At 39.9% G+C, this 27,337-nt stretch overlaps 1 protein-coding gene across 1 annotated transcript in view; it reads left to right on the forward strand.

The window, feature by feature from the left end:
• Positions 1-27,113, forward strand: part of GLP2R (glucagon like peptide 2 receptor) — a 43,582-nt gene extending 16,469 nt beyond the window's left edge. Inside the window, 7 exon segments of the mRNA XM_083805180.1 lie at positions 1,682-1,841; positions 7,848-7,908; positions 10,736-10,805; positions 13,423-13,511; positions 16,847-16,985; positions 20,664-20,705; positions 26,711-27,113. Coding sequence (XP_083661306.1) covers positions 1,682-1,841; positions 7,848-7,908; positions 10,736-10,805; positions 13,423-13,511; positions 16,847-16,985; positions 20,664-20,705; positions 26,711-27,049 — 900 coding nt within the window. The 3' untranslated portion in view covers positions 27,050-27,113.
• Positions 27,114-27,337: the final 224 nt, after the last annotated feature.

Below are 27,337 nucleotides of genomic sequence, written 5' to 3' on the forward strand. Positions count from 1 at the left end.
ACAGTTACGGTTTCAGAAGTTTGCCATGTGGCATCAAGATTTCAGGTATTTGTTAGTTGAGATTCAAATGCTAAAGCTTTACTGATAAAGCTTGGGGTAATCTGAAAAAAAAAAAAACTGATTTGATAAATTATAAAATATTGATTTTATTATAAAGGCCTGTATAGAAAAAAATGAATAAACATATATATATTTAGAAACTTCTACATAAGCAAAACAATTTTATTACATCTGTAGTTTTAGAAGGAAATCTATACATTTATTTTGCATTTTCATATTATATTTATTCGCTCTAGATATGCATAGCACAATGCAATGCACACAAATCTTACTTTTGAGCAATGTTATTAAACTATGTATTTGCATTGAAAGTACACTAACGGGAAAATGTACTTTAAAGCTTTTTCTGTAGTAGGAAAATATTCTGATTTTCTTACACTTCTATATATAATGGAATAACAATGTCTTTCATTGCCACCACTGTGGATATATTATACTTTTATGATGTATCTATACAGTTTGCCCATGTAAGCAAGCTAAATTACCTGTAAGATGTTTATCACTTCCTAGCATAGGACTTCTGCTTGGGGCCTATTGACTTAATAGCCCACCAGTAAAACCTCTGATATGCAGGTCATGACAAAGAGCACATACCACAGTGTACACTGTCAATATCCTATCTCAATTATCAGCTCTTCTCAAGCTTTGTGGCCATCCAATATAGAAACCTTCAAACTGTTACACTCCCTTCCAGCCTCTCCCAAGTAGCACACAGAGTCTCAGAAGTACTACAAGTCTTGTTTCTCCTCATTTCCTCTTAAAAGTACTGAATACGGCTTGATTAATCTCAGATTAATTCAGTAAGTCCTTTCTGGTTATTGGTACATAAGTTTGGAATATGTTTGGATGAATCATATAATCATAGAGTATCTTGAGCTGGAAAGGACCCACAAGGATCATCTAGTCAAACTCCTGGATCCACACGGGACCACTCAAAAATCAGACCGTATGTCTAAGAGTGTTGTCCAAATCCTTCTTGAACTTCAGCAGATTTGGTGCCATGACCACTTTCCTGGGGAGCCTGTTTCAGTCTGACCACCCTCTCAATGAAGAACCTTTTCCTAATATCCAACCTGAACCTGCCCTGATACAGCTCCATGCTGTTCCCTTGGGTCCTATCACTGGTCACCTGAGAGAGATCAGCACCTCCCCTCTGCTTCCCCTCATGAGGAAGCTGTAGATCACAATGAGATTGTAACCAGAAATTAATCAGAGTAAGTATTGAACACAACAGCCGCTGTAGCGTCACTTTCTGCTGACCTGCTTGTGTACTAGCAACACTTCTTTTCTACTGAGTATAATTCGTGAAATGAATACTCCTCAGTTCTTCCCCTTGCTCTTAGCATCAACCCCTGGCACGAACAGGAGCCGCTCTACCTTCAGCTCCTTTTTCCTCCAAAGAGCCATACACAGCCTAATTGCATCACAGGTTCTCTACTCTCAGAAAGCCCAGATCTCCCAAAATAACAGCAGCTCGGTATCTTGCAAGATACATGACTGAACTACATATGTACCAAAACCACGCACTGGTTTTAAAATGGTTGCTAAACTAAGAAGAATAAAACAGGATTTGTCAGAGTTTTTATATATTACAATGATGACTGGTCTTTCATTCCTACAGATTTTAATCATTTGCAGGACTGCCCAGTTTTTCATGCATTACTTTGCTGGGGCAAATTATTTTTGGCTATTGGTAGAAGGAATTTATCTCCATACATTATTGCTTACTGCTGTACTCTCCGAAAGGCGACTGCTACAGACATATATTGTGATAGGATGGGGTAAGTACCTAACAATTTCAAAGTTCTTGGTTCTGTGGCATTATTTTTAAGTCATTGGAGGATATTTTGTAATGAAGAGAGAAAAAAAAAGTATTTTTTTTGTTGTTTTGAAGTCAGCAGTTGTCAATAGAAGTATATTAGAATTGATACACTAGTTGCAGTTCAGTTTGACCTGCAGGTACAGAAAATGGGTTAATTGTTTTATAAGATAAAATAGCTTAATAGACAGAATGAGAAGAAATTTTTACTATATTTGACCATATTTTCTGTCGTTACTGCATATTAAAGCACTATCAGCACCTTCACTTTCTTCCTTTGTAATAGAGCACCTACATGGTGAAGACATCTGTACATTAAGCAATTGGCTTTTATATATTTACCTTGCTATCTCAAGAAGTTCCTCAAGTTCTAAAGTATGCTTTAAATCAGAGGACAGTGTGAAAGTCTATACGATATAGGTCCTATATTTCAGGCATATTTTAATGGAATAAAGATAATGCAAAGTTAGACAATGCAAAATTTGAACAATTTTGTGTAAATTGTATTCTTTTTTCTTTTTGTATGAGAGGTGTGTGTAATCTGACAGTTGTATTTGTTGCTCACTCAGAGAACATAATAATGGACAAAATTATTTGCGTGGACAAAGGGCAAAGTCAAGGTTTCCTAATTCCCAATTGTCATCTAAGATCTACCTGTACAACTTGCAAGTCTTGTAAGGTTTTAAATGAAGATTAAAAAATGTACTTTTAGACAATACTTGGGTTTGGTGCAAGAGTTATTGATTCATATTCAGTGGCCTGACTTGAGGAGGATGATAGGATGGAATGCCATATGAATAACTTCTGACCATATAACTTTTATCAATGTATAGTTTTACAAGCTTGTTCACTAATACCTTTATATTTTCTAATGTAAAATTGCATATCCAGGACTGTAGGATTATGGAGAATAGTCCAATCTTAAAAAAAAAAAAAAAAAAAAAAAAAAGAACCTAGAAGAACCTATGTTAAGGAAAAGTGATTAGACTATGGTGGATGATTACATAGTTATAAATAAATTATTCCATATTTGCTCTGCTGTTCTGCATGCTAAAATTATCAATCCAGGATAAAGAGGAAAATTTTAAAGATATGTTTAAACTCAAAAATAAATGAAGCAAATGTCAGCTAAGACTGAAGTTACACTGATTACAGCTGTAATTTAAAAAAATCTACATGTTTAAAAGAAATTTTTGTGGATTGTTACTAAGACTGTAGAAAATTCCTTGTCAATTTGACAATAATTCATGCCCTTTAATTCTAGCTATCTTAAAGTTGTACAAAGTTCTTTCACAGAGAATTCAAACAGCTAATTTTACTCCTTTTTGACATCTACATTGTCTCCTGAGATTTTAATTGGATAGCGTCTAAAGCAAATGGACTACTGGAAAAAATTCCTAGAATTAAGTGAATTTTAGATAAGGTCATTCTTCATGCCTTTATAGCTGTATTTATTAAATAAACTATATTTATTAAATGAGAACAATTGCTGTAGAAAATATCAACACTTTGAGAAAGATCTGAAACAGGGCTTCAGCATCAAAAATACCACGCAGCGGAAATCTCAACAAAAAATAAATAAATTCAAAAATGTAATTTAAAAGCTTGTTGAAGTAAGTGTGGTAAATTAATTTTGGGCAAAGCTGCCTAGTCTGAAAGAATATTGATGCATGAAAGAACCCAGAAACCTTAACTCTTACAGAAAAGTCTTGCTTTTGCTAACACTGACATGGTTAAAAGGTATCTGATATTTGTCTCTTACAAAATTTGAACCAGGTTTTGGATACTTATGATATGGTATCATATGCATTGCTCTGAAAATGTTAATATAATGTGCATTGTGAAATATTGCTATCAGAAATCACTAAAATAGTAGTCAGACCTAGTGATTTTGGCAATGACACATTTTATTCTGGAGTATTAAATCAGTTAGTTCTATGATGTGAATGCAAAACTTACTGTTGACCTTGTTTGTTGTGTCATTTTTTTCTTTTGTTAACAGTGAGAATATCCATATTCTTTTCTTCTTGTTTTCAGTTTTAAAGCCAAAAAATATTTATTTTATTTTGCTTCCTGTACCAATAAAAGAACTCTAATACATGGTTCAGTACCTTGTGCCTCTTAGTTCTTTATAGATGAGGAGAACAAAACAAACAAACAAGAAAAAAAAAACTAGCCTATCACCATAAGCTAGAAAAACAGGTTATTCCAGCTTAGGTTCCTGAGAAACTGAGGAGTTCTGAGGTCCTGGTGATTAGCCTTCTTTGCTAATCAACACAAAAATGAGCTAATAATGTGGTTAGAGATGAGAGTACAGAACAAGGATTAGACAGAAGTGGGTGCAGTGTTTTCGATTAACTCAAAATTATTTTATTCAATTTAATTCAAAATTATCTCACTGTGTAGCATATCCTGGCATTTTGACATCAGATCAGAAAGAAGCTTTAACAAAAGTCACTGCTTTCAATTCAGGAAGAATGTACAATGGGGAAAGGCAAGCTTTATTACATACTTGGAAGAAACTTTTTTCTTTTTTCCTTTTCTTTTTCCACCTCCGAAACAGAAATATTGTTACACTCTTCAATATAAATTTAAGTTTAACTTCATTAGGTTAACATGATTAAAAACTTGTTGGAAATAGATAGTTAATACTTATGATGAAGATTATTATGATTATTTACTGTACTGATTATTTACTCATCAATCATTTGGAACACAGTGCCTCAAAGTAAACGCTAGATACTCAAATGCAGTTTTTCCAGGTCCCAAGGCAGATGTGAAATTTCACATAAGCAATCCTTTTGTGACAAATGCACTCACACATTTGATCCGAGATGGATATGTACAAATATTCCAATATATTACAGCTCAGATTTGGTGATGAAACCTATGTACATACAGAGACATCTCTGTGCATGTTTTCTCAAGAGTTCACAGGGCAGATAGAAAACAGAAACAGCAATATTAAAATCCTGCATTTTGGTATCTGGATAGAAATTTGTTGGTCAGAACTGTCTCAGAAAATTGGTCTTGCTCCAGAAAAAGTCTAGCTTAGGGTAAATGAGCTTAACAGCAAAGCAGATTCCTGTCATCTTCTCTCCATAATCAATGAGGAGTCCCAAATATTCTCAGCCAATTTCCTTATGTTTACAGGGAAATCAAGTAGTTAATATTAAAAATAAATAAATAAGTCTTTCCTTATTATCTAACCGTGAAGTCAAGCTCTATTTGATTAAAGCAGAATTCTTTTTTTTTTCTTTTTTTTTTCATTCCTGTGCCATCTCCCAAACTCTGTTGCTCCTCTGGTCCCCCAGTACGATTTTTGCTTTGTTTTTTGAGGCCCATGCTCTAAGAGCTGTTTCACTTCAGAGTTCTTGTGAGTTCTTAAAATCAGATAGAATTTAAATCTTAAATTTAGTCTACCTTATACAGAGTGAGATTCATTTTACCTTATTAAGTTAAATTTAGGTAACTAATATCTAGACTCTACCTAGAATTAAAAGGAGGAGAGAAGTACCTTTAAAAAGTGAATTGTAATGTTTAAGAGAAGTAGGATATTCTCTTAATCTTTTCATGTGTGTAACTCTAGATATAGTCAAATAAGAACTTGTATTTCCTAAAGAATCATTTTCTCTGGCCTTACCTGTATCCATCCAGAATGCTGCTATGAAGATTATTTTTCAGGGTTGAAGTTTTTAACATGCTATCCCATTTTTGGCATCCTTCTTTTTCCTCTTTTACTTATTCCTCTTCAGAAATTAACTACTTCCCTTCTCTTTCATGCTTGTTCCCATCCTTCTTTATCTATTAAAAGTTTCTGTCAAATGACAACACCACTCTTCACTGTCCACTGGCAAGCTTCTTGGCTGTCTCCTTTACTGTACTTTATACTTTTGACGTTCATTCTCACCATTCATTACTTGATTTCTCTGTTCTTTCTTACATTCCTCTTTAAAGATCCCAGTGCTAGGATAGCTTTTAGAGTTCATGGTTCTGGCACATCAAGACCACTGTCTTTCATGCTGGTTAGTGTTCTCTCATTGCTGCCTCTTTCTTTCCACCTCTCTGAATGCCATTGCATTGATCACCAGCTCACTGGCAGGTTTTGTTACTTGTTCAAACTGCAATAGGACAAGTCTGTTAAGAAATCTGATTACCAATGTAAGAGTATAAGGATTATTTACTTGTAAGTTCCCCTCAATTGTTCTCATACCCATGTCATCATCACTGATTTCATAATGGCCTTTTTCTACTATTTAGCTGTTTCTTATTTATATTTATTGGAATTACTCCTAAGACAGGAGATCTGGTCCTTCGCTTCTTACAGACATTTGTGGTACTGCTGCTGCTGCTGAGCCAGCAGCATGCTTACACTTGCAGCTACACACACCTCCTCAGCTAATCCCCAGGAACTGCACTTGATAATGTCCACTCATCCTCCCTGGCATCATCTTTCCCCACTGGAAAACTCCATTTTCCCCTGCACATGTCATCTCCCTTCCCAAGTGGTCCATGCCCTGATTGTTCTCTCAGACCTACTTTCTACACGAAAACAAGTGAGACGGTTTCTATCTCCTTCCCCATATTACCCATGCAGAGGTCTATTTTCACAGAAACATGGAATGGCTGAGGCAAGAAGGGACCTCTGGAGGTCATATGGTCCAACCTCCCTGGCTCAAGCAGGGAGACCTAGAGCCGGTTGTCCAAGACCATGCCCATGACGGCTTTTGAATACCTCCAGGATGGGACACTCTTCAGCTTCTCTGGGCAACCTGTGCCACTGCTTTGTCACCATCAAAGTCAATAAGTGTTCCTGATGTTCAGATGGAGCCTCCGGATTTTCAATTTGTGCCTATTGCTCTAGTCCTGTCACTGGGCGCCATTGAAAATAGCCTGTCCCCATCCTCTCTGTACTCTCCCTTCAGGTACCTATAGATTTATAAGACCTCCCCTCCAAGCCTTTTCTTCTCCAGGCTGAACAGTCCCCTCTTTCAGCCTTTCCTCCAGTCCTTTCAGCATCTTTGTGACCCTTCAGTGCACTCTTGCTACTATTTTCGTGCATCTCTTGTACTGGGAAGCTCAGCACTGGACACAGTACTCCAAGTGTGGCCTCACCAGTACAGACTATTACCTCTGAGAATATTTTGCATCCAACCCTTTCTATGCACTGCTCCCTCCATTCCAGCTCTCCCCACAGCCTTAGCTAGCATTCCCAGACTCATGAATAGTCCTTGATCTGACCCATATCTCCTCTTCATTCTGCCATATCCACCAGAAAATCTGCCCTGTGTTGTCAAGCAGAGAATCCAGCTGAATAGATGCCTTTTGTAGTTCACATTGCCTTGTGCTTGAAGCTTGTACTTGCACATTTATAGGCCACTGGAACAGTGTAGTAATACTTAATTCAATATTTTTTTCACTCTGTGGTCTATGATCTCCAATAGGGGAGAAACAATAGGGGGATGGGGACCATAGGTTAACTTTAAGGGGTCCATGAAAGGTAAGTCAGAAAAAAAAGCTTTTTTTAGTTGTGTTAAATAACCAGATAGAATTCTATGTCTCTGTTGAAAATTGTTTAAGGTTCAACAAATGAAAAATGTTAATAACCAGTACTTTAGGTAGTCTGTGATGCCTCAAGTGCCAATTCTTCTGAAATCTCATAGTCAGAGACTTAGAAGATTAAGACTAGTCAGCAGTGTATGTAGCTATGCATCTTTGTGTGTATATATGTATATATATTCCAGTGGTGACAATTTCTATACTGAAAACAAGATATTCAACTGCAGAACGAAATTTCTTATTGCCTTTAAGCTACAAATGGGGAAATACAGGAACAGGTTGATTTTTGTACAACATCTAAACAGAGTACTGAAAACCACGTCTTTACACCTTACACTGTTGTAGTGTATCTTTATTTCATATGAATCATTCTGCAAGCTTGGTTGTAATCAACTCCTTTTCTTTTCAGTTGTTCCTATACTGTTTGTGGGCCCATGGGGAATAAGCAGATCAAAATTGGAGAACACGGGGTAGGTTACTAAAGGAAAAGTGTCTTAGAATACTGGTTTTCAGTTGCTTATTTTTTTCTGGAAACCTTTGACAGTAATTGACATTGGTATTAAAAACTGAATTATATTAAGATTATACTACACATATTAATACTTGTTAGATTTTCTAGGTTCATTTTAGTCCTTTCACAGTAAACTAGTAGGAATTCATGGGTGCACATGCATAAATCAAGAAAGAAAATGAACATGCACTGTTTCTCAAATGCAAACTATTTTATTCATTGCTCATGAATGTGAACATGGAAATTACATGAAGCAAAATTTCAACACAAACATCCTCACTGAGAGCATCTTGTTAGCAAGAAATGAAGACCAGTGCTTTCATTGGAGACCATCTGCTGTTTGAGTTTAATTAACATTCACTGCCATTTTGGAAGAAAAAAAAAATCAGTTATAATAGATAATGACAAAAACTGATATTCACAAAAAGCTGATATTAGATGAATGTATTCAGTATTCAGTGAATTAAATAGTAAGAGTAACCTGCACCAGTAGGCATCAGTTTTCCAGTCTTACGGTTTTCAGCGTTGCTGTTAATGGCGTCACATAGACTTTGTCTTTCATATATGATTTCGTTTTATTTCCCTATTTTATTTGTGGATCCTAGAGAGTTTTGTTTGAAATAGCAATATAGATATTAAGCAACATCATCAGGAACTGAATCAAATTTGCACTCTCATAGAGTTACACGTTATATAGACCATAGTCCCACAGGGTTACAAGCTAATTAGCAAGAAAGAACATTTTCATGTGAAAAATTAGAAGGTTAGATCAGGAGAAAAGGAGACATTTTCCTGCTGACAGGAAGCTAGTGAATGACTCGGTTTTAGGGTCAGTTCTGTTCAACATTTTTATGTGATATGGATGCAGGATTGTAATGCATCCTCAGCAGGTTTGCTGATGATATCGAACTGGGAGGTGCTGACTCCCAGGAGGGACAAGAGCATGAAGAGGGGTCTAGTTAGATTGGAGCAGTGGGCGATTAGCGAAGGCTTGAAACTCAACAAAAATGTCGTGTTCTGTGCATGGAAGAGTGTAATGCCAGACACAGAAACAGACTGGGAGATGAGTGGCTGTAGAATGGCCCAGCAAAAAGGGATCTGGGGGGGGTTTGGTCAACAGGAAGTTCCACATGAGCCAGTAGTAGTGTGCCCTGGCAGCCAAGAGGGCAAACTGCATTTTGGGGTGCATTAAATACAGCATAGCCAGCCAGTAAAAGAGGTGATTCTCCAGCTGTATTTAGAATTTGTGTGGACTCACCTTGAATATTGCATGCTGTTCTGGTCTCCAAAATATTAAAAGGATATTAAGGTCTTTGAAAGCGTCCAGAAGAGGGCAACAAAGCTGGACTGGAAGGCATGTCATATGAGGAGAGGCTGAGGACACCTGTGTTATCTAATCTGGAAACAAGAAAGCCAGGAGGTGACCACATTGCTCTCCACAGCTACCAGAGGAGGGGAAGCAGGGATGGAGGTGCCAGTCTCTTCTCTCTGGCAACTGATGACAGGATGTGTGCGAATGGTACAAAGTAGTGCCAGGGGAGGTTCATGTAGATATAAGGAAAAAATTCTTTACTATGAGGGTGGCCAAACACTGGAACAGGCTTCCTAGTGAGATAGTTGATGCCCCGTGCCTGTCAGTGTTCAAGAGGCATTTGGAAAATGACCTCGTTAACATACTTTAACTTCTGGTTAGCCCTGAAGAGGTCAGGCAGTTGGACTTAATGGTCTTTCTAGATCCTTTCCAGCTGAACTATTCTATTCTATTCTATTCTGTTCTGTTCTGTTCTGTTCTGTTCTGTTCTATTCACAGAGACAGTACGCATACTTTTTAGTTAGTCAAAAAGCAGTCACAGTTTGCAGCTTATCCTTTTCCAGTTTATGAATTTAGATGATTAAATTTCAGTAAGATGTATCCCACTATGAAGGTTCAGTGCCACATAAAGTTGTTGTGGGGATCCAAAGAATCATAGAATCATAGAATACCCTGGGTTGAAAGAGATCTTAATTGACCATCTAGTTCCAACCCCCTGCCATGGGCAGGGATGCCACCCAATACATCTGGTTGCCCAGGGCCTCATCCAAGCTGGTCTCAAACACCTCCGAGAATGGGGCATCCACAACTTCTCTGGGCAACCTGTTCCAGTGTCTCACCACTCTCATAGTAAAGAATTTCCTCCTAACATTTACTTTAAATCTCTCCGCTTTCAGTTTAATCTGTTCCCCCTTGTCCTATCAGTACCTGCCCATGTAAAAACAAACAAACAAAGAAACAAACAAGAAAAAGACACTCTCCATCTTTTTTATAAGACCCATTTAAGTATTGAAAAGCTGCAATATGGTCACCATGGAGCCTTCTCTTCTCCAGGCTCAACTACCCCAGCTCTTTCAGTCTTTCTTCATAGAATAGGTATTCCAGTCCCCTGATCATCCTCATGGCTCTTCTCTATCAGACTCACATCTTTCTTGTGCTGAGTCCCCAGGCCTGGAAGCAGTAGTCCCAGTGAAGTCTTACAAGGGCATATTAGAGAGGGACAAGAGTTTGCCAAATAGTTATGAAGTACACAGCCTATGGAAACTTCTCGCAAGATTCTAGTGGAAAGATCTTCAGAAAACATACAATAACAGTTGCTGGTGAGACTCCTCCTATTTTAATTCAATTTCTCCTGAATGTCACCTAAAAAAGTTAAAAGTTGTCAAATTCCCTTTGAAATATATGCATACATTATTTCAGCTTTCTAATTTATTTCTATGAAAATAATGTAATTATACTTTAAATTATTCTGCAGGTGCTGGGGAACAAATGAGCACATGGGAATCTGGTGGATCATCCGAGGACCTATGTTGTTTTCCATTACAGTAAGAATTATTTTATCTTTTCCAGTATCATACACAAATATGTCTTTTGTGACGCTTTCTCCCAGTGTAATCCAATCTTTGGATTGGAAGACATGAGATTGAAAAGACTGTAGATGAGATCTCTTACTGTGTGGGGGTAGACATAGCTTCATTTTGTCTATCTGCAAGCAACAAGAATTTCAGTAATAGTCTCTCAAAACACTGCTGTGTATCTGTGCAGTGAATTCTGCACAGTTTTGCACAAACAAACACAAAGCCTTTTGCTGCTCATAATTTTAGTCTAACTTTATGCAGTGAGCAGGTTACTTTGGAGAGTGCTACAATGTGGTGAGCATCTACAGAGTAAGTTCATGTGATAACAAGGACAGAGAGAAGTAGCAACAGAAAGTACTGATGGTCATGGAGAGAAAACATTCCTCTTATCAGGCATCAGAAGAATGGAATAAACAGAAGCATGGCATGATAAGACTAAGATACAGTTTAAAATAATAATAAAATTGCACAGAAGACTAAACCTGAAATTGGGTGATAATGAAGAGATGAAAATAGCATGAACAGAATAATTCGTGAGGACATAATTATGAGCACAGATTTTTGATAGGTGGGGCTATGGTGTCTATCCATAATTATCTTATATTTTTACAGAGCTGGCAAGGCATGAAAGGATTAGAGGAATAGGTGATTAGATTAGCATCTTTCTAATCTTTCTGAGATAGCAAATGTACAGAAGAGATGTTCTTTACTTACGCAAGGATTGCTCAAAGTGCAATACTGAGGCACTGATGCATGTGGAAAGAACATAGTTTTCTGTTACACTGCAGAAAAGCTGTAGAAATTATTACTTTTGTGAAGAAACAATGGACTGTTTTGCTGCTGCTGAGTTGGAGAAAGCCATGGGAGAAAGTGGACATAGTTGTGAAGCAGAGAAGCACACTTAATAAGCAGTCAACAAAAAGTAAATAACTTGAAGGGCAATGGAGGTCTTTCTCTCTCTCTGTCTGTCTGTTTGTCTCAAAAAGGCGGTAGAGACAAGAGCCAGAAAAGAAAGGTAAAAGGCCTGAGAGCTGAGAAGAGACAAAAGCTGAAAGTGTTAAGACAGAAACTACCCCAAAACTGAGGGAGAGATCAAGACAAAGTCCAGAACTGAGGGGATCTGAACCAATTTCTTCCTGGATATGTCTACCTCTGATGGAAGACTGGATCGCCAATTTACATTTTTGGAGCTTGGGTAGAAAATAAACAGCTAGTGGAACATAACAAGCAAAAACAAATACTAGCATTTCTATTATATTAAAGAGATCCAAGAGTTTTGCTTTTGTTGTAAGAATGTTACATTCATTGATGCTCAACCCAGAGTACGTTCCCTGAATAACATGAAACTAAACAGATCTAAGAGTTAGGAATGAATTCATAAATAATTTGAAGAATAGCACTTGGATGGAGATTATCAGTAGTTTAAAAACACCTTTTAATAAAGATATTTCTGCATGATTTCCTGTTAGCTAGTGACATAGTAGGGCATAACCTTTGCTGGTGTAAATCAGTGCAAAGAACTGAGGAACTGAAAAGTTTGCCAATGACACCAAGCTGTGTGGTGCAGTCGACATGCTAGAGGGAAAGGATGGCATCCAGAGGGCTCTTGACAGACATGAGAGGTGGGCTGGTGCAAACCTCATTATGTCCCTGTGACATAATAATGACTTTTTCCTCTGAAAAAAATCAAACCAAAACAACTTGAATTACTGAGATCTTACACTTTGGAACTCCATCTATGTTTCCATTTTCAGGTGTCTGTTTTAAAGGGAATAGTATCTCCTTATCACCCTGTGGTGTTTTAAAGATATATCTGTGCACATTTGTAGAGAACAGTATGGAAAGTGTATGCTTTTTTATACAGGACAATAACTGGACTATCCAACAAATGAAGACAAGAAAAGTAGTCCTGAATAATTGTCCATCGACCAAATTGGGAAGCACTGTTCCATGTTAAAATTAAAATGTAATTTTGTAATGGAAGATCACATATCATAATGTACATGTAAATCAGGCTGAAATAAGGCAATGTTAAATTTCCTAACTGCACAACTTGAACATCTTTTTTCTATAAGGCTTTTTGTTTGTAGAAGTAAAATAGTTAATGCTGTATAGGCCTTTGCAGGCCACACTAGATGGGAAATATTGTCAGGTTAGTCTCAGTCAAGTCAGAACAATTTTATTAACATTGAATTATTTGTAAAAGGATGCACTGCCCAGAGCTTCCTCACCCGGTTGACTATAAAGTATTTATCTAGAGAATTCCAAGTGTTGCTGTTGTTCAACCACATCCTGCCTATCTGACTAATTTTGGTGAAAAGTTTTATAACTTAAAGGTACATTAATGCTGTAAGTGTCTCACTGGGAGAGAGTTCCTATCAGCACAGCCTGTCATTACTGCTCTGTGCTCTCTCCTGTGGCAGTATTAATAACCTGCTTCTGTTCTGACCTGAACACAGTTGCATTCTGGTTATTTAACATCAGGTTTTACAAATATTTAATGCCAATTTTATGACTCTTTTATAGCTATATGAATAATGTCATCAAAACTTGCATAAATAACCAATATATATTTTCTTTCAAGGTTAATTTTGGCATCTTCTTAAAAATTCTAAGGATGCTGATTTCCAAACTGAAAGCCCAGCAGATGAGCTTTCATGACTACAAATACAGGTATGTAATAAACACAAAGAAATCCTAGTCTTTTTTTTTTTTTAATGCATCAGAAGATTCCCAATGTGAACTTGCAAACTACATTTACCTACCACCATCAATGTAAAAGGTATTCAGTATTAGACATATGAAAGCCAAATAGAGAAACAGGATCCACAAATATTTTCTCATCTGAATAAGAAGGATAAGTTATTGCCTCTGTGCTGAGCATTATGGGCATTTTCTCAAGGAGTTTACAATGCAGTAAGACTTCCGCACGCACGTAACTAGACTACACAAAGATAGCCTTAACTGCTGTGACACTTTTATTTTCCTTCATTGTGACAAAGGGCCCTCAAAAGAAAAGGAGGTTCAGAAGATTTGTGGGACATTCCTAGGTGACACTAGCATCTACCTCTTTTTCACAGACACAGACACCATTGATTGAAGAATATCCCTCTTCTTCTTGTAAATCCAGATGAGAAAACTAGCCTTAGTCTGCACTCTTGCTGGCCCTCCTGTGTTGTTTCCTAGCCAGAGTCTCAATGGTGCAGCATGTCTTACATGAAGTCCTAGAATTGACCTCTGCATGAACATGTTCCCACTTTATGGGAACATCAAGGACAGGTTGCTCTGCAAGAGCAGGTGAGCCAGAAGAAAAGGATGACAGCAAGGCAGGCAGGGACAGTGATCTAATTGACAAGGGGTGTAGACTCACAGTACTAAAATGAGCAGGGCAGGTCCAGTGAAAGTAGTCAAGATAGTCAGTAGTCCAGTGGTCATCAGACAAGTCCATAGTGAAGGACAAGGCAGCTGCAAAGTCAAGCCAGGAAATCACATGTAATATGAAAACTGCAATTAAATAAATGGAAACCAGAGGTTATGCTGTTTTACACATTTCATCTCTTTCCAGTTCTTAGTATCATTTATTATTAAGAGCTTTGTGAAGCCCTGTCTCCTACTACAGTCCTACCTTACTTATATCAAGTATTTTATTGTCTAATGCAACTTAGGGGATATGGCCAACCTTTTTAAGGGATATGGCCAACCTCTTTTCAGTGGTCTGTGGGGACAGGACAAGGGGCAATGGCTACAAAATGGAGCACAGGAAGTTCCACACCAATATGCAAAGGAACTTCATCACAGTGAGTGTGACAGAGCACTGGAACAGACTGCCCAGGAAGGCTGAGGAGACTCCTTCTCTGGAGATATTCAAGACCCATCTGGACGCCTACCTGTGCAACCTGCTTTAGAGAACCTGCACTGGCAGGAGGGTTGGACCCAATGATGGACCCAAGATGGAGGTCCCTTTCAACCCCTACAATTCTGTGATTCTGTGAACTGGATGGGGGGAGAGTGGATGGCCATTCCAGTATTAAGTTCCTAGTAAATTCCAGTATTAAATCCTTAACAAGGAACCTATTTCCGTATTCCATATTCCCTCCCACCAGTACTGAGTACTGAGGGACAATCGCTTCCCTAGTCCTGCTGGCCACACTATTTCTGGGGCAAGCCAGGATGGCATTGGCCTCCTTGTCCACCTGGGCACACTACTGGCTCAAGTTCACATGTTGGCTGTTGACCTAGTTTATTCCTGGAAACTATGCTAAGGCACATGGGAGGTGATTGATGACATCCAGCATGGCTTCACAAAGGTCAGGTCATGTCTGCCAAATCTGATAGTCTTCTAGTACGGTGGTAAAGCATTGGTGGACCTATCTGAAAGAGCAACTGACTTCATCTACCTGGACTTGTGCAAAGCATTTGACACTGACCTGCATGAAATGCTTGTCTCTAAATTAGAGAGACATGGAATTGACGGATGGACCACTTAGTGGGTAAGGAATTGGCTGGATGGTTGCACTCAAAGTGTTGTGGTAAATGGCTCAATGTCCAAGTGGAGACCAGTAATGAGTAGTGGTGTTCCTCAGAGGTCAGTATTGGGGGACCAGCTATAACGTCTTTGTAGGTGACTTGGACAGTGGGGTAAGTGCACCCTCAGCAAGTTTTCCAATGACACCAAGATGTGTGGTGCAGTCAACATGTTGGAGGGAAGGGATGACATCCAGAGGGACCTTGACAGACATGAGAGGTGGGCCTGTGTGATCTTCATGAGGTTCAACAAGGCCAAGTGCAAGGTCCTGGATCTGGGCCAAGGCAAACCCAAGCACAAATACAGGCTGGGTGGAGAATGGATTGAGAGCAGCCCTGAGGAGGACTTGGGGGTGTTGGTTGATGAGAAGCTCAACATGAGCCAGCAGTGTGTGCAATTGCAGCTCAGAAAACCAACTGTATCCTGGGTTGCTTTCAAAATAAGCATGGCCAGCAGGGCAAGGGAAGTTATTCTCCCCTTCTGCTCGGCTCTTGAGACCCCACCTGGAGCAGTGCATTCAGCTCTGGGACCCCCAGCACAAGAAGAATATGTACATATTAGAACGAGTCCAGGGGAGAGCCACAAGGATGATCAAAGAGATGGAGCACCTCCCAAAATATTTTATGATGATTCTGTGATTCTATGATTAACACTCCAGGTCCTTTACTGCTGGGCACTTTTCCAGCCACTTGTGTCCACATCTATACTGTTTGGGGTTGTTATGACACAATTGCAGTGCCCAGCATTTAGCCTTGTTGAAAGTCATGAAATTGGATGCAGCTCATCAGTGTAGCCTATGCATATCCCTCTAAAGATCCTTCTTAGCCTCAAGCAGATCAACACTCTCACACAACATGGTGTCATCTGCAGACTTACTGAGGGTGCACTCAATCTTCTCATCAAGATCACTGATTAAAATGTTAAACAAAACTGGACCAAATACTGAGCCCTGGGGAACACCACTAGTGACCAGCTGCCAGATTTAACTCCATTCACAACAACACTTTGGGCCTGGCCATGCAGCCAGTTTTTTACCCTGCAGACAGTACATCCATTCAATCCATGAGCAGCCAGTTTCTCCAGGAGAAAGATATGGGAAACAGTATCAAATGCATTGCTAAAGTCCAAATATACAACATCCACAGCCTTTCCCTTGTATTGTTTTTAGAGTTCAGGTTAGTAAGGCAGGACCTGCCTTTCATAAACCCATGCTGACTGGGTCTGATAACCTTGTTCTCCTGTACGTGTTGTGTGATGACTTTCAAGATGACCTGCTCCATCACCTTCCCTTACACCAAAGTCAGACTGACAGGCCTGTAATACCCCAGAGCCTCCTTCTTGCCATTTTGTAGATCGGCATCAAATTTGCTCATCTCCCTGGTTAGCAGAAAAATAATTTCTGGAATATTTTCTTTGTAGATCCATTTTAAACTTTGTACCAAGGATGTTGAATAATATCATAATCAAACATTTTCTTTTTAAGATTGGCAAGATCTACACTTGTTCTGATTCCATTGTTGGGGATCCATGAATTTATATTTACCTTCATCACTGATGAACAGGTGCAAGGACTTTCAAGACATATCAGACTTTTCATTCAGCTGACAATGAGCTCATTTCATGTAAGTACTCTTTTGCAAGTACTTTTTAGGGGTCAGATACCCACATATGTATGTTGTTCATTTGTAGATGCCACAGACATACAGTATTCTTTTTTAATGTTATACTCCAGCCTGTAATGTCTTAAAATATAATGTTAGACTGAGATGATAAAAAATTCACAGAGTGAATTTCACATGTGAAAAATCTTCTAAAGTTAAATGAGATTTGTCAGTAAGCTTTCATGGGTGAAACAGATAGATGGACTAGCATCTGCAGACAGAAAACAATTTCCCCACCTTGGAAACAATTTTTCCACAGTCAGTGGAGTGTTTTAAAGATATTTGTGCACTTGACTCCCTTTCAGATACCCTGCCTTTGTAGGGTGTAAGTATGCACAAACTTGAAACAGTGAAAGAAACTGTAAAGTTCTGGCAGCTCTGCACCCTTGTATCTTGGGCTGCAAACACGAAGGTGTGAAAGAACCACACTCAATTACAATGGTTAATGCTAAGTAGTCCAAATTCCACAGCTAGCTATTACTGAAAATGAATGCTGTTTCTTAGATAATCACTTATGCACAAGTATACGTTTCACTGTAACTATTTGTTTTACAGTTCAAAAACAACAAAGAATGAAAATGCCAGTCATTCAGCACTGTACATAAAGCACTGCTGTCTGCTTCAATCTGTGTTATATAAAGTTGCTGAGTAATGGGTGTTTTTTTCATGTAGTACTCCTGTTAAACTACCTGCTTAACAAAGTTGTCCTTTGCCCATGAGAGATGATATATGAGAGATCAGTGAAAGCACTCTTGCCCTGCTATATCTTCCTGCCTTAACCATCTTGGTGATATAGGACAGTAATGTTCAGGTCTCCTTTCTTTAATGTGGTGCTCAGGAACATCTCTGGCCAGAAATCCTTATTACTCACCAATTCATTTATTTTCGACATACCTGTGCACTCTTCTATTGTCTGAGACATGAAGCCATCAAAACACTTTCCCCACAATTTATTGTAATCTTTGTATTTAACCTGTAGGTATGCACTGGTGGATGGTGTATGCATCAATGATTTGACACTGTTATTGAACCTCTAATGAAATATTTCCCACATAGCTTGAGGGGAAAACTATCCAGGCAGGCAGAAGGGAGTTCATGTGGAATCATCCCTAAGAGGACTGATATTGTGTGGAAGTACATGTTCCTCAGATAAACATATCCTTACTTGGAGAGATTGCAGTGTCTAGATGTTATTTTAAGCAACACAAACATTTTAAGTGAAAACTTTATTTACTGGCTTTTAAAATAAGACTGATATAGAAGAGAGCTTACTCATCCCTGCTAGAAACTTCATACCATTTAGAGGAACATGCAGATGCTCTGATATATGGCAAGTTTAGAAGAAAAAATTCTTTAAAAAAAAAAAAAAACAGAGATCTTAGGCAATGATTATTGCAGATTCTCTTTTTTAGCCACAGCATTATTTGTTAATTAAATATCAGAGAAAAAAAAAAAAAGAAAGAAAAAAGAAGAAAAAAAAAAGAAAAAAAAAGCATATAAACTGGACCTGGACCCAATTACATTTCTTTTAAAGCACAGTTAAACTGTTTTGCTAAAGAAAACCAGTTATCTGGGATCTCATCTGGAGGTTTAACTCAAACATTTTCAAAAATCAAAAAATTAAATTCTAAATAAGAGTACTTCTCTAGCTATGATGGTTTTTTATTTCAGAAAGTGGGGCAATCTCATCATCTTGGCCAGCTGGTGCATACGGACTGCACAGGATAAAATACTGGCTTATGGTATATTAAATACAGTTATTTAATGAGTCATTTATCATATTTTTATTACCAATAGAACTGGAGGACAATTATGAGGCTTACACGTGGATGTACCCTTTCCTGTTGGATAGCATGCCAATGAATATTTCTTCTGAATTTCTGCTGCTTCTTTTTGCTTCATATTCTGATCATTTGGAAAGTGTATTCCTTGGAAGTCATTACATAGAAGAAAGATTTCTAAGAACAAAGTTCTATGTACGGCAAAGGAAGAAGCATTAAAAAAATCAGGATATAAAACAAACAGCAAACATGAATAATCAGCTGAATTTGCCATCAACTAATGTGAATTTACTGTGTTTCTGCCTGTCATTGCATGTTCTACTTTTGCAGCAGCAGTGGATTAAATTCACACAGAAATTTACAAAACTATATTCAACATAGAGGTGCCATCAGTACTCACAAACCTTTCTCCTAATCTGGTGACTTTCCACATTTCTGGTAATGGGTATTACCAAGCTTGTGACATAGCAGCACCAAGTAATTCGGCTCCTATTTCTGCTTGTGGTGCCTGTGGGTCCAAATTCAGAGTTCATGCTCAGAATACATACGAGCAAACAAAAAAACACATTACAGAACAAGATTTTCATGGAATTTCTAACCAAAAAGAGAAGCATTTCTAAATAAAAGGCTGCTTTTTAAACCATTTAACTTGGTTTTTTTCATCAGAACCTTTCTCTGTGGAACGATACTTAATGATTTTTTTTTTTCATATTTCTGTGAAATAACTCAGATGCAGAGAATTATTTAAACGTTACATTAATAAATGGTATAGCAAAAGTGCCTAGATCTTGCAACCACAATCCAGGTGAAGCATGAAATATGGTAGAATTAAAATACAGGGATAAAGCAATTGTAACTTCTATCTCTCCTGCCCTTATTTCACTCATGTGGCAGACAGACTGTTCTTTCTCACACTTACTGGACGTATGTTTAAAGAATAGATGGTTCCAGACTTTTCAGGATTGCTAGAAAAATTCACTGTTGTTTCAGACTGCTACTGGTCAATGAATAAAAAATATTGAAGCTGCTGTATACATTAATTTCTTTTTAAGATTTTGTATGAGAAAAACAGAAACACCTCTGGAAAAAAAGTATGAATGTGAAAACAGATGAATGATATCAACTGGTTATGACACCTTTTTCCTTGTTATATGAACATTGCCTTGGGATTGATAATCAACAGCATTATTCTCTTCATCAGAACCTGTGCCATAGATGTGTTTAGACATACTAAAGGAAGTTCATTTCCTGAAGCAATTGCCATAAATCTGTACATTTGTGCCAGACTGTTAGTCTGAGATGCACACACATAAGCTGTTTTGATTTGAGATCAAAGACAGGGAGGAGGAAAATGGAATTTTCCTTTTTTGGCTTATTTGGCTTATTAATTTTTGGCTTATCTTAAAACACATTTGATTTCTAAAATTTCAATTTTTTTTTTCTTAAGGTGTTTACTTAAATCTGTTTCACAGGAGAAATGACATTTCAAAATAGTCAGAACACTTAATATATCTGCATTTTTGGATGTTTTAATAAGTCTGCAAATAGCAGTTTCAGTATAGCAGTGGTAGTCTTAAAAATAATGTGGTAAAATGTAGATAAAATGTAAGATCAGATGGGGTTGTATAGGCTCTTTGCTTCAGCATCTGCACCAAAACACCTGCAATTGTGCCCTGATTTTGCTAAGGCACCATAGGAAAACAAGTTAATAGGTACCTCACTAATAAGAGAAGACAGACAGCTCGTTTCCATTCTGAAAATTAGGAAGCGTTGTTTATATTTATGACTTTAATAGTAATGACATCTCTAAACTGAGACTTCAGGTATCTAACTTTTCCTTATTGTCTATCTCTTACAGGGTTTCTTTGTAGCAGTTTTATATTGCTTTGCCAATGGAGAGGTAAGAGTCACTTAATGATATAAATTTTTAATTGATTAACGAAATATATTGACACCAAGAAGGATGAAAATACTGACTAGCTCTGGTTATTTGGGAGCACACTTGCATTCTTTTAAATTGATATAAATGTTTTGAACAAAGAAAGCAGCAAGACCTCTCAGGTCTGTATTCAAATACAAGATATTTCCGCTAAAGCTTGTGTTACTATGTGACACTGTGGGGGTATAGATGTGTGTGAAATACCACTAAAGGCTTATGATCAGCTACCTAAACCCCATTCATTTACACAGATGAAATCTCAGACTTCATGTTTGACCCTTGCTTTGCTTACCCCTGAAGTCTAGGCAAAGATGCAAAATTTGGAGTGTTTTAATATATTAAAAAAGTTCAAAAATACATTTTCATGTGTGCACTTCACAGGACATCTCTAGATTTGATATGAGGACATTTCTTGGCTGGAGATTAACTTTTGTTAAGCCTCAAGAGTCATATGGGGGGGTCTGTTTACTCCACGCCAGGATTTAGGCAGATCAATAACGGCAATTTTGCAAGGATATGCCAGCAGGAAATCACAGAACAACTCAGCAAGGGACCTCAGGAAATAGTTAGACCAACTTCTTGCTCGGTGCACTGTGAAAACTGAATTCAGAGAAGGTTGCTCAGCTATTTATCCAGATGAGCTTTGAAAATCTCCAAAGAAAGGTTCTATCACCTCTCTTGTCCTCTGCTCTGGTGCTTCACTGCTCTCAAGAGAAAACATATTTTCTGTAGTTCCAGTTAGAACTTCTATTTTCATTTATGACCGCTGTCTCTTGTATCCCTACAAAGCAACTCAGTAGAGTATCTGGCTCCATCTGCTCCATGAATTCCTTATAGATTATATTTAAGCCTTCACTGAAGTCTTCTCTTCTCCAGAACGAACAAGTCCCTGTCATTCAACCTCTCCGCAAAGGGGAAGTTCTCCAGCCTTGTTATCTGCCAAAAAAGGCCAAGCTTATCAGCGTACTTCTTGTACTGGGAGCCCAAAACCAGATGCAGCATTCAGATGTGACCCGTGGTAGTTTTATTCTGCTGGGCAGCTGAGCTCTACCACAACTGCTCTCTCACTCCCCCTCCTCAAAGGGAAAGAGGGAGAAAATATGATGCAAAGGGCTCAAGGGTTGAGTTAAGGACAGGGAGATCACTCAACAATTACAGCGACGGGCAAAACAGGCTCAGAGTAGGGAGGTTAGTAAAATTTTTTGCCTATTACTAAGAAACTAGAAAAGTGAGAAACAAAGGAAAGAAGACAAAAGTAACTTCCCCCCACCCACTCTGTTCCACCTGCTCCCCTTGAGCAGTGCAAGGGAATGGGGGAATGGGGCCTGCGGTCACTCTATACCACTTTGTCTCTGCCGCTCCTTCTCAGTCACTCTCCTCCCCTGCGCTGTGGGGTCCCTCCCACGGGATGCAGTCCTTCCTGAACTGATCCTGCATGGGTTTCCCACTGGCAGCGGCCCTTCAAGAACTGCTCCAATTTTGGGTCCATACCATGGACCATCCATCAGGAGCAAACTGCTCCAACATGGCTTCCCCCAAGGGCAGAAGATCCTGCCAGGTCAACTGCTCCTGTGTGGTCCCCTTTCCGTGGGCTACAGGTCCAGCCCAGAATCTGCTCTCACAGGGGTTCTCCACAGGTTGCAGCTTCTTTCAGGCAACATCTACCTGCTTCACTGTGGACTCCTTCATGGCCTGCAGCGTGAAAACCTGCTCCACTGTGGTAGTTCATGGGCTGCAGGGGGACAGCCTGCTCCACCAAGGGCCCCTGCACAGGCCACGGGGAAACTTCAGCTCCCATGCCTGGAGCATCTCCTGCCCTCCTTCTTCAATGACCTTGATGTCTGCAAGGCTGTTTCTCTTTCCTCTATCTCCCAGCTGCTGTTGTGCAGCATGGTTTTTTTCCCCTTTTCTTAAATATGCTCTCACAAAGGTGCCAACGACATTGCTTATTGGCTCAGCTCTGAGCAGCAATGGGTCCCTTTGGAGCTGGCTGAGACTGGCCCTTATCTAACATGGGGCAGCTTCTGGATTCTTCTCACAGAAGTCCCCCTGCAGCCCCCTGCTACCAAAACCTTCCAGCATAAACCCACTACATGGCCTTACAACTACTGAGAAAAGGAGGATAATTTCTTTATTTAAATGGTTGTGCTATACAGCCCAGTGTACTGGTATCACAGAATCATAGAATATCCTGAGTTGGAAGGGACCCATGAGGATCATTGAGTCCAACTCCTGGGTCCCCAAAGGGCCACCCAGAAAATCAGACCAAGAGACCGGGTGTCTGAGAGCGTTGTCCAAATACTTTTTGAATTGCAGCAGGCTTGGCGCCATGACCACTTCCCTGGGGAGCCTGTTCCAGTGCCTGAACACCCTCTTGGTGAAGAATCTTTTCCTGATACCCAGCCTGAACCACCCTTGTCGCAGCTTCAAGCCATTCCCTCAGGTCCTTATCAGAGGTCATCAGTGAGCAGAGGTCAGCACCTGCCACTTCACTCCCCCTCTTGAGGAAGTTGTAGACTGCAAAGAGGCCTTCTCACAGTTTTCTCTTCTCCAGGCTGAACAAACCAAGTGACTTCAGCTGCTCCTCATACATCTTCCCCTCCAGAACCTTCACTGTCTTAGTAGCCCTCATTTGGACACTAACAGTTTTATATATTTCTTATACTGTGGCACCCAAAACTGCACACAGTACTTGAGGTGAGGCTGCACCAGTGCAGAGTATAGTGGGACAATCCCTTCCCTTGACCAGCTAGCAATGCTGTGCTTGATGCACCCCAGGATACGGTTGGCCCTCCTGCCCACCAAGGCACACTTCTGGCTCATGTTCAGCTTGCTGTCAACTGAACCCCCCTAGATCCCTTTCTGTGGGGCTGCTCTCCAGCATCTTGCTCCCCTCCTCCCCCCAGTCTGTACGTATAGCTAGGGTTGTCCCTCCCCAGGTGCAGAATCCAAGACTTGCTCTTGTTAAACTTCATATTGTTGGTGATTGCTCAGCTCTCTTATTTGTCTAGATCCCTCTGCAAAGCCTCACCACCCTCGACAGAGTCAACAGCTCCTCCCAGATATCTGCAAACTTGCTCAAAAAACCTTCAAGTCCTACATACAAATTGTTTATGAAAACATTGAAGAGGACTGGTCCTAAAATAGAGCCCTGGGGAACCCCACTAGTGACAGGTAATCAGCCTGAGGCAACCCCATTTACAAGAACCCTCTGGGTCTGACCCATCAGCCAATTGTTCACCCATCTTATTATGCTTTTATCTAACTGTATTCTGGTCATTTTGTCCACAAGGATACTGTGAGAGATGGTATCAAGTAATGGACCAACATTATCTCTGGTCCTTTTGCTGTTAACATACTTTAAAAAGCCCTTTTTGTTGTGCCCCACAGTACTGGCCAGCTTCAACTCTAATTGAACCTTTGCAACACAAATTCCCTCCCTACAAATGCGAGCATCATCCCTGTAGTCCTCCCTTATCTCCCTACCTTGCTTCCAGTAGCCATACTCTTTCTTTTTCCACCTAAGCTCTTGAAGAAGTTCCCTGCTCAGCCAGGCCGGCCTTCTGCGTCTCCTGCTCGACTTCCGACATGTTGGAATTTCTTGTTCCTGCAGTCTTAGGAGGAGGTAGTTAAAAACTGACCATCACTGTTGGACCCCAATGTCTTTAAAATCAGTTTCCCAGGAGAGCTCACTAGCTATTTCCCTGAGCAGTCTGAAGTCTGCTCTCCCCCAGTCCAGGCTTGAAGTTTTGGTGTCAGTTTTCCTCCTGTCACCAAAGATTGTGAATTTGACTACGTCATGGTTGCTATGACCAAGCTGGCCACTTCACCACCAAGACCCTCCCTGTTTACAAGGCACAGGTCAAGGAGGGCACCTTTCCTAGTCGGCTCTCTTAGTACCTGTACCAAGAAGGTATCATCAAGGTGCTTCAGGAATGTCCTGGACTTGTTTGTCTCAGGTATGTGATATTCCCAGTTGACATCTGACAGGTTGAAATCCCCCGTAAGGACAAGGGTAGCTGATCTAGAAGTATCTCTCAGTTCCTTAAAGAATAATTCATCAGTGTCGTAATCCTGGCTTGGTGGTCTATAGTAGACTCTCACAATGACATCTCCTTTATTTGTTTGTCCCTTGATCCTTACCCAGAAGCTCTCAGTTGCATTGTTGGCAACTGCAAGCTCCGTAGAGTCCAGCCTCCGTTACATAGAGTGCCACACCCCTGCCTCATCTGCCCTGCCTGTCCCTTCTGAAGATACTGTAACTGTCCAGTGTAACACATCAGTCACAGGCCTCTTCCCACCAGATTTTGCTTATGCCAATGACGTTGTAGCTCTGGGACTGGACCAAGGCTTCTAGATCCTCTCGCTTGTTTCTCATGCTGTGTGTGTTTGTATAGAAACATTTCAGATGTGCTTCATTGAACCCAGCCCCTCATGGGGCAGACTGAAGGGTCTTGCTAGCATGCAGTCTCTCAAATATTGGCGTTCAGTCCCATAACTGGTGGGCCTGGTTTTGTCCCTTTCCCCCTTCAAATCTAGTTTATAGCCCTATTGATCAGCCCTACTAACTCCTGGGCAAAAATTCTTTTCCATCTCTGAGAAAGGTGCTCCCCACTGGAAGCCAGTATGCCTCGTGTCATGTAGACCTTACCATGATGAAGAAACCCAAAATTATACTGGTGGCACCAGCCTCAAAGCCATGTATTGATCTGCTGGGTCTGGCTGTTCCTTTCAGTATTGATTCCCACTACTGGAAGGATGGAGGAAAACACTACCTGTGCACCTGATCCTTCAAGCAATTGCCCCAAAGCCATAAAGTCCCTTTTGCTCACTCTTGGACTTCTCTCTGCTACCTCATTACTGCCAATGAGAAAAACCAATAAGGGGTAATTATCAGAGGGCTGTACCAGTGATGTGTCATCCTTCATCACTGACACAATTGCATGCAGCTTTTGCCATTATCACACTGACTTGCTACAGGCCACTTCAGGATATGAGGCTTATGTAGGCTGTGGAATTCATCTCACAATTTTAAATATTTTCTAACTTGAAGTCCATTGTTTACACTTCCCTTATGGTCTGCATGGGTACAGATATCCACTACCTGCACTAAACTGACACTTATCCAAAATCCGTAGCATTTAACAGCCTGGCACAGCCAGCTGATGTGGTACACATTACACTGACATTTGAACATGACATTGGACACCTTCTTAAAGGCAACAGAGGAGATGAGCTATGTAGAAAAGGTAGGGTATATGCTCCTAATATTTAACAAGGAAACCTGGAGCAATTTCTGAACTGCTTAAGTAAAACAGAGAGACGACACTTGTCTGCAGCGCAAGAGCACTTGTCTAAGTCTAACTTTTATGAAGGGCACAGAACTACTAGCACCTCTCAACATCAGCTAAAAGTTGTTCTTTGGGGCTTTTAACTCCCTGGTCAGCTGAGCCCTCAGGCTGAAGGTTCTGCTGGTAAAGCAAGGGGACATTCAGTGAAGACATTCAGTACTGAGAATTTAAGGCAAGCTGCCAAATAACAAGCTTCAGCAAAACAAAGCAAATATTCAAGCATAACACTCCAGAAAAGCTACATGGTCCTCATTTCCATAGCCCTTGGACTTTTCTCCTCCTCACTTCATCAGGTAAATATGAAAGTCAGTTGAGCTCTCCCCTTATACACACATCAGGATCACAGTATATAAAATTACAGAGAGAGATTCAGGGGCTACAAAAACCTTTCCTAAATTAGAGTGAAGAAGCCTCCAGGCTGTACTCTGAAGACGGACAGCAAACAAGCCCATTTCTGCCATACAAGGACCTCAAAAGCTGTGAGGTGACCCCCAAAGGGGCAGAAAACTCAACATTTCCACAATCCCTCTCATTTTACAACTAGTGTTTGGATTAGCAGACTGCAGGGTAGTCACAAGGCATCACCATGGATGGACTTTTTTCTTCTTCTCCCAGGTGAAAGCAGAACTCCAGAAGCAGTGGTCCCGCTTCCTGCTGGCAGACCCCTTTGGCTGCAAACTCTGCTTTCTTGGAGAAAACATAAAATATCTCAGGAAATGTTCACAGAAACAGAAAAAAAAGCACCCAAGCAGCAAACACTTGTGCCTGGAGGAGAGTGAGCCCTGGGGCATGAAGCTCCAGCAGGTGCTGGCAAACCAGAGGACAGACCAATGCTCGGAGCCAGGCTGTAGGCTTCCATCTCATCTGCGGGCAAGTGTGTCAGACAGCAGTGAAGGAGAAGTCACCACTGGAGAGACAACTGAGGAAGTGGTCTTCGAAGAAAGTGAGATTTAGAAAGCAGTCCACTGACAGCACCTATCAACAGCCATGGTATTTTGAAAGATCCTCTTCTTTCACCTCCAGGCCGTACAGATCTCTGACATGCTCAATGCAAAGAGAAAGCAGACATATTACTTGCTAGCAGTTAATACCCCAAATGTCCCTGTTTTCTTAATCTGAGAAAAATCTGAATGTTCCTAACCTGTGCAGCCAGGGTGGAAGTGGCTCAATGGATCAAAAAAATCCTTTGGGTCTGCCAGTCTAGATGATAAATGATGCTGAGGGACATGTACACAGGGGAGC

The sequence above is a fragment of the Anser anser genome, assembly GCF_964211835.1.
Source record: "Anser anser genome assembly, chromosome: 19".
Lineage (NCBI taxonomy): Eukaryota > Metazoa > Chordata > Aves > Anseriformes > Anatidae > Anser > Anser anser.